Genomic DNA, 7986 nt, shown 5'->3' with positions numbered 1-7986 from the left:
TCCTCCTCCTTCCTCCTCCTCCTTCCTCCTCCTCCTCCTCCTCCTCCTCCTCCTTTTCCCTCCTCCCCCCCTCTCTCTCTCTCACACACACACATACACACACAGAATTTGTTTATACACACTAGTAGGAAAATGCATATGCAGATAATATTTACTTTGGGATTTCTATTTTAAGGTTTAGCTCCTTTGACTGAAAAGGTTGGCTAAAATGGCCTCTTAGGAGCCCAGTTCCAGCCCACTCATTTCCACTTGACTATGACTGACGATTGACATAGCTTCCAAAATGTGAATTATCTAGACTCTTATGAAGGACTGCAACAAAGTCTCAAGTTGGATAATATCAAAGGGACATTGGAGCAGGCAGGGAAACAGGGATAGAATTCCTCAGTCAAAAGTCCATTTTCTGACTATGCAAATGCTAAGTTTGAGAGGAACCTTGAAGTGGAGTGGAGGGGCCATAGATTTATATTTAGGTAGCAATTAGGCTGGACATGGAAATAATAATAGTGTCTCAAAATGGAACAGCTTGCTCTTTACTTAGTGGAAAAATTATGGAAAAAGCTCCATGTGCTTATATTTATTTGTAATACATCTCACATTCTCTCTAACTCCATGATGGGCATTCCAGGGTAGACAGAAATGCTCTAGGCTGGGCTGGAACTGTGAGACCCTTGCTTTGTGTGGATCCTGGCAGATGGATACAAACAGTTCCCCATTCTAAGGTGTGAGAGTCCATCTTCAACACACAGCTCAATTTTCTCTTCCTCCTCTTCCTCCTCCTCCTCCTCCTCCTCCTCCTCCTCTTCCTCCTCCTCTTTGATTTAAGAATAAAGTGCAAATCATTAGAATCCACCTAACTGGTCATTAACAAATGAATGGATAATACAAATTAAATACATAAAATATATTTACAATAGAAATACTATTCAGGCCTGTAAAAAATGAAATCACAAAATTCACAGGAAAATGAATGGACTCGGAGTGCATAATATTAAGTGAAATCACAGTCTTGGAAACCTCATGCTCTCCTTGTATGTAGAATCTAACCAATAGTATGTGTATATGTGCAGACACGTGTACATGAAGAGAATAAGGAAGGCAACTGTTTGGGGACAAAGAAGGACTGAATGGGCATTATAAACACCAGTTATGAAAGGATATGAGGCTAATGGCTTTTCTAGTTATAATTCTGTCATGGAGTTTGGGTTTGATAGTAGATACGCATATAAAACGCATTCAATAATGAAAGTATAAAATCTGATAAGAGGCTGTAAAACTTCTGTTCCAATTGTCTACTCTAACTGTATAAAAGAAGGTCACTGAGCTGTATAATCTTTGGGTCTGGTTAACTCTGGTGTGTGATATTTTAAATATGCATGCTTTTAAATATATAATAAAGTTTAAAGTTGAGAATTAAAAAAAGAATATAGGAGAGAAATCATACCTGGGCATGTAACCTCAGCACTCTGAGGCAGAGGCAGGGAGATCTCTGAGTTCAAGGCCAGAGACCCTGTTCCAGAATTAAAAATATAAATAAAGACATAGCCATCATAGCAGTCTTAGAACTCATCGCAGTGAACTCCCCGTGTCATGGTGGCAAGTAGATAGGGTGCTGTTGGACATGGGGAAAGACTAATGGGAACACAGTGCATCTGGCCACTTCCATTGACTGCCCAACATCTCATGTTTTCTCAAGGTCCGAGAACCAGGAAAGCATGCCTGTGAGGGAGCCTCCCTTTCCTCCAAGGCGCCTCACAGTTTAGAAGGCCAGTGAGCCTTCGCTATGCAATGCCCTTCACCACACAGAGTTTACTGTATAATTTTATCTGCTGTCACCTGCATGAATCCTGATGCACAGATAACGTTCACACGCTTTTCCATGTTTGCCCTTCAGCTTTCAAGTTGGGAATTCTTCAGTCTGCAATTTGAAAATGCTGCTGGTTTTGTTCCTGACAATGACTTGTTTCCACATGTGTGTGAACCAAGATTCTGGTAAGAAGAAACGGAAGCACTTCCTTTTCATAATCCTCCTTATACTCACTAGCTAGCAAACGCGTGTAAGCTGCTGAAGTTAGGGCGTTTGCTTCACTTTCAATGCCAGTGAGGATGTGGGGACAAAGTTTTATCTTTTTTTAGTTACCCTGTGTTCTTTGGAAATCCTGGGCTACTGATAAAATAAAAGAACATAATCCTTTTGTCCTCAATTCAACCTATTCTGGGATTCCTTGGGAATTCTGTTAGGTTAAGCAATGGAAAATTCAGAATGTCTCTGTTTTTAATTGACTAGACTAAAAATGTTGCTTGAGCTAAATGTGTGGATTTGCTGCCTGCCGCTGCAGCTCGTTTGACTTATGCTTATAAAAGCATGCCTGTGTTTACCCCGGAGAGAGCTCCTAGCTGTCACTGTGAGATCAGTAACTCATGTCCACTGAAATGAAGCTCAAAACACCCTCCACCGCCTCCTCTAGCCCTGCTTAAGGAGTTGGTATAGGTGCTGGCCGGCTGAGGTCCAGGACTACATACACTGGCTTTATAGCTTCCTCTAGGATTCTAATCTTGAAATGTGTTTTATGCAGATAAACTAGACTTTGCCCCCAAAATATCATCTGCTGTCTCTCTGAGCCTTAAGCTTTTTAAGAAGAGTCAATTTCCACCCCTGCACACAAACACACACACACACACACACACACACACACACACACAGACAGACACACACACACACACACACACTTCATAGTTTAGACGTGATAAAGGACCTGAACTATCTCATGGATAATCAACCATATGTCTTTCCTACACAAGATGTAGGCGCTTATGCATGAGGAGAAAGGTCACTTATGGCCATAAAACAATCCTCCCTGAGTAGGGTTGGCTGGACCAACCAGTCTTCCCTTGGCAGAAGGTCCTACTGGCCCTCTGCTCATTTTTCCCCTGAATGTTTCTGGCTCTGTAATCAAGTCAAGAGTCTCAGATTGCTGGGGATGAAATCACCTGAAAGATAAGAAAGGTTCAACTTATCCTTTGAGTTCTGGTCAGATGCTCCAAGAAACTGAATGATGGAAGCCAGAGCTGCTTTCTTAGTAACAGCAGAAAAAAAAAAAGGAGCTAGTATGACTTGATAGGAATTTATCTAGTAATCATTTGTGATAACAGGAAGTGAGGCGATAGCCTGGGTATTTGCTAATTGAACCTCCATGTTTTAAGGCAGAGGAGACTGGGGCTAATGTATGTTGGATAACTTAATAACGCTCATAGAAGAAGCTGATGACAGGCAGGCTTCCTATCATATAATCCAGCTGCACTGCATGGTCTCAGAGAACACACACACAAGCACATAAAACTTACCTGTCTTCCTTGATGATAAAGTGCTGAAAGTTCACAGACCAGACAAAAATCTGTCAGTAAGTGAAACTAGCTTAGACTATGATTTTCTATAAGGTAAAAAAATAGAATTGCGATGGGCACATGCCTGTAGTTCTAGCACTTGGGAAGTGATGGCAGGAGATCAAGAGTTCAAAGCCAGCCTGGCAAACATGAGACTGTGTCATTCTTTTTGTTCATATACGTGTGTGTGTGTGTGTGTGTGTGTGTGTGTGTGTGTGTGTGTGTGTATGAATGAAAGGCCAAGTCCTCCTCCATCAATAAGCAATCAAGGAAAGGCTCCAGAGACATGCTTACAGCTTGCAAATTAATTGCTTAAAGTTCAGAAAGGTTTTTGTGTTCCAACATAAAATATGCTTCAATAGAAACTAAGATTGTAATCCTATTTCTCACCTCAAGTTGTTTGATACCATCATATCTTGTATATGAGAAGATAAATTTATCAATCATGATATTCATTCATATAACTTACTGAATGTATTAGAAATAACTTTCCTGCAGACTAAGCCAATCCTGTATATTCATGATGTCTCAAGCTTCATCAACTCAACACTTTGTAACACAAAAATAATGTTTGCAAATTCATCAGATAACCCGAGACACCACTTAAGTGAGAATCACAGTGAAAGATGCTCAGGTTTCAGAGTTCTAATCAATTTGATGGAGTCTGATTCAAATGAATAGGTTCTGTGTTTTGATGTATGTGTGCATGTGTGGGTGTGTGCACATGTGTGCATGTGCCCACCTCCAAAACTCAATAGAGAGTACAGGAGGAAATTGCCCATTAAAGAATAAACTGCTTTTATTATTTTTTGCTGTTTTACTTTGTTAAGTTTACCTATTCCCAGTTAGCTAATTGTTTGCAAAATGTGCTCATTGTTCCAAAGCTTTCAAATGAGAAGCTGTCTAAAACACTCGAACCAAGAAACAAACACTCCTTTTCCTGAGGGATTATATGGTGTTAAACTATCCTGTTCAATTTGTCAGGAAGATATTAAAATTTTTTTTTAAAAAAACACTAACTTTCTATTTGTGTGTGTGTGTGTGTAGTTGGCATTAAACATGGCAGAAAATTTCTAAAACTTTTTGCTGTGTTATGATTTTATAGGCCCTGAGTATGCAGATGTGGTATTTCTGGTGGACAGTTCAGATCACCTAGGGATTAAGTCCTTTCCTCTTGTGAAAACTTTCATCCACAAGATGATCAGCAGCCTCCCCATAGAGGCCAACAAGTACCGCGTGGCCCTGGCCCAGTACAGTGATGCTCTCCACAATGAGTTCCAGCTGGGCACCTTCAAGAACAGGAACCCCATGCTGAACCACCTGAAGAAGAACTTCGGGTTCATCGGTGGCTCCCTGAAGATAGGGAACGCCCTGCAGGAGGCTCACAGGACCTACTTCTCTGCTCCCACAAACGGAAGAGACAAGAAACAGTTCCCCCCAATCCTGGTAGTGCTGGCTTCAGCGGAGTCTGAGGATGATGTGGAAGCGGCTTCGAAGGCCCTGCGGGAAGATGGGGTGAAAATCATCTCTGTGGGGGTGCAGAAGGCTTCTGAGGAAAACCTGAAGGCCATGGCCACCTCTCAGTTCCATTTCAATCTCAGGACTGTCAGAGACCTCAGCGTGTTTGCCCCAAACATGACACAGATCATCAAGGATGTGACTCACTACAGGGAAGGAATGGCCGATGACATTATTGTAGAAGGTGGGTGGCCTAATTTTCTTTGTATTGTTGTGATAAGACACTGGCCAAACACAGAGTAGGGAGAAAAGGGTTTATTTTAACTTACAGGTTTACAGTCCATTGTGGAGGGATGTTAGGGTGGAGATTCAATCAAGGACTGAAGTAGAATCTGGAAGGACACTGCTTGCTGGCTGGCTCCCTCTAGCTTACTCATCTACTTTTCTTATATACTTGCACTAGCCTAGGGATGGTGTTGCCCACAGTGAGCCAAGTCCTCCTCCATCAATTAGCAATCAAGGACAGGCTCCAGAGACATGCCCACAGGCCAATTTGATGGAAGCAGTTCTTCTAAGTATGCCAACGTGATAACAAGATTTAGCAGGACAGTGAGCTAGGCTTTGTGCATAGGACCAATGTCAAAATGGTTTTGAAAAATCAAGGTGGGAAGAGAATTAAAGTCCTGTGAATACCCCTTTCTTCCAATGGGTGGCTTTTTCAGGTATTAAATATCTCTACATGTTCAAGAAGATACAGAGATTGTGGCCATAAAAAAAAAAAAAAAAAAAGAATCCCACCAGCCTTGGGTTTTTTCATGGCCTATTTAGCCCTGGATTTAAAATTTGTGCAAATAAAAAAATTCCTTACCACCCAAGTCCCTCTCAGCCACCTCCCTAGGTGGTTCTTGCTGTAGGTTTATAACTGGTTTAATGGAAACAAATTTGGTTCTGGAGAAGTACATAGTATAACCACAGAATGCCAAGGCCGAAGCCAACCTCTGGTTATTCAAATCTTACTCTGAGGAAAAGAATTTAAGTGGTATGTTCTGCCCATTGCCAAGCAGCCACGTGTGGCCAGAGCTGAGGGAAGTCCCCTGGTGTCTAGTCAGGTAGCCTGGACCCCACATTGCTTATTCTGCTGTTGGATTCTGAATTAGCTTCTGTGTTCTCCACAGTCTGCTCCTTTAGTTAAATCAGCTTGAGATGACCAATTGATAATACAGAATGCTTTCCTGTGGCACTTTTGGAAATATGGATCTTTTCTATTAGTGTCTTTCCCAAATAATTGAAGATGCTCCCTTTAGCGTTCCTTTGCGATATTTAGGTTTGAGCTGCTGAATATAATAAAGGTGATACCTAAATGATTTTCACATTTAATTAGTGTTTATTGAATGAATTATATCTACCAGTCTCCATGTTAGGTATATTATTTATTTAATATCTACGCCAACTCTATGAGATAAACACTAAACATCACTTTATTATTTTATAAAATTATATATATATATATATATATATAGTATTTATAAATAATCACATCATACCTCCTTTACATAGCTGAGCTCAAGTATATGTTCTATATGTCTTATGATGCTCAGTAGAGGTGCCAATCCTCCTGTGATAACAATGCTGACTCATTTCTTTTTCCCCACACAGCCTGCCAAGGCCCTTCTGTGGCTGATGTGGTGTTCCTGTTGGATATGGCCATCAATGGCAGCCAAGAGGACCTAGATCATCTTAAAGCATTCCTGAGCGAAAGCGTCTCTGCCCTGGATGTAAAGGAAAATTGCATGAGGGTTGGCCTGGTGACCTATAGCAATGAGACAAGGGTTATCAGTTCTCTGAGCACGGGTATCAACAAGACAGAGGTCTTGCAGCACATACAGGATCTGTCCCCTCAAGTAGGGCAGGCCTACACCGGAGCTGCCCTCAGAAAGACTAGGAAGGAACTCTTCAGTGCACAGAGGGGCAGTAGGAAGAACCAAGGGGTCCCTCAGATTGCCGTGCTGGTGAGCCACAGAGCTTCAGAAGACAATGTGACCAAGGCAGCTGTCAACCTCCGGCGGGAGGGAGTGAGCATCTTTACCATGGGCATAGAGGGGGCTAACCCAGACGAGCTGGCGAAGATCGCATCCCACCCTGCGGAGCAGTTCACCTCCAGACTGGGTAACTTCTCTGAGCTGGCCACCCACAACCAGACGTTCCTGAAGAAGCTGCGGAACCAAATCACGCACACGGTCTCTGTCTTCTCAGAACGGACTGAGACCCTCAAATCTGGTAAAGCCTTACTGGGAGAAGGTCATTCTAGAGCCTCCTTTATTCTTGTCCTTTGAGTGTTATATATACAGAAGGGACTCTTGGGCGCTGAAGTGGGTAGGCAGAATGATAATTCTCAAGTTTCAGTTTAGCTGGATACTAGGAAGTCCAGCTCGGAGGACACTAAATTTCCTGTCACGTGAGCCTGGGGGAAGGGTTTCCTCCTTGGCATGGCTTTAATTGGACCAGTTACTTCAACACAGCCTGGAATCATTTCCTATTCTGCCTCTTTCACTGGTTTTCATTTTTTGCCACTCCAGCTCCCCTGGTCTTCCCTGTAGTTCATTCTTATTCACCTTTCTCTTCCTTTAACCCCAAGTCCAAATTAGAGAATAAATTAGCAACATGATTTGTATCGAAGACAGATTAACACTTTACTGCCTGCACACTTAGAGAACAGATTGTATATTTGCATGTACACAGTGTTTGCCTTGTACATATGTACCCATAGGTGCTATACAAATATTTCCATATCTATGTATATGCAAACATATTTGTATACATTATGCAACAATTATGTATAGCTTATTTACTGTGTCACAGTGTCCTACACTCAAGCTCACTAACCACATCCCCACTGGAACTCAGAACTAGGGGTAAGCAAGAAGTAAATAATTTTTTCTAGATTCTAGGCAAGAGAACTCACATGCTCACAGTATCCTGCTACACGCCCTCTATTCCACGTTATCTTTCTTTCCCTCCAAATATTACTTACTCATGGAGAAAAACAAGTTGCAAAGAGAAATTTCTAATATTCTTATACATATATTTATCCTTATTTATGGCAAAGGATTAAGGTTATAGCCTCAAGATATCAGAAACAACTCA

The 7986-nt window shown here is 41.7% G+C and overlaps 1 protein-coding gene across 2 annotated transcripts in view; it reads left to right on the top strand.

The window, feature by feature from the left end:
• Col6a6 (collagen type VI alpha 6 chain) overlaps positions 1–7986 on the top strand; it is a 136380-nt gene that overhangs the window by 34542 nt on the left and 93852 nt on the right. For both annotated transcript variants that reach the window (XM_021207057.2, XM_029543458.1), the window contains exons 2-4: positions 1895–1992; positions 4490–5086; positions 6499–7119. In XM_021207057.2, the coding sequence (XP_021062716.1) occupies positions 1932–1992; positions 4490–5086; positions 6499–7119 (1279 nt within the window). In that variant the 5' untranslated portion in view covers positions 1895–1931. The remainder of the gene's footprint in view (positions 1–1894; positions 1993–4489; positions 5087–6498; positions 7120–7986) is intronic.

The sequence above is a fragment of the Mus pahari genome, chromosome 10, assembly GCF_900095145.1.
Source record: "Mus pahari chromosome 10, PAHARI_EIJ_v1.1, whole genome shotgun sequence".
Lineage (NCBI taxonomy): Eukaryota > Metazoa > Chordata > Mammalia > Rodentia > Muridae > Mus > Mus pahari.
The sequence above is the reverse complement of the archived record's forward strand: the minus strand, read 5'-3'. Positions and strand labels throughout refer to the sequence as shown.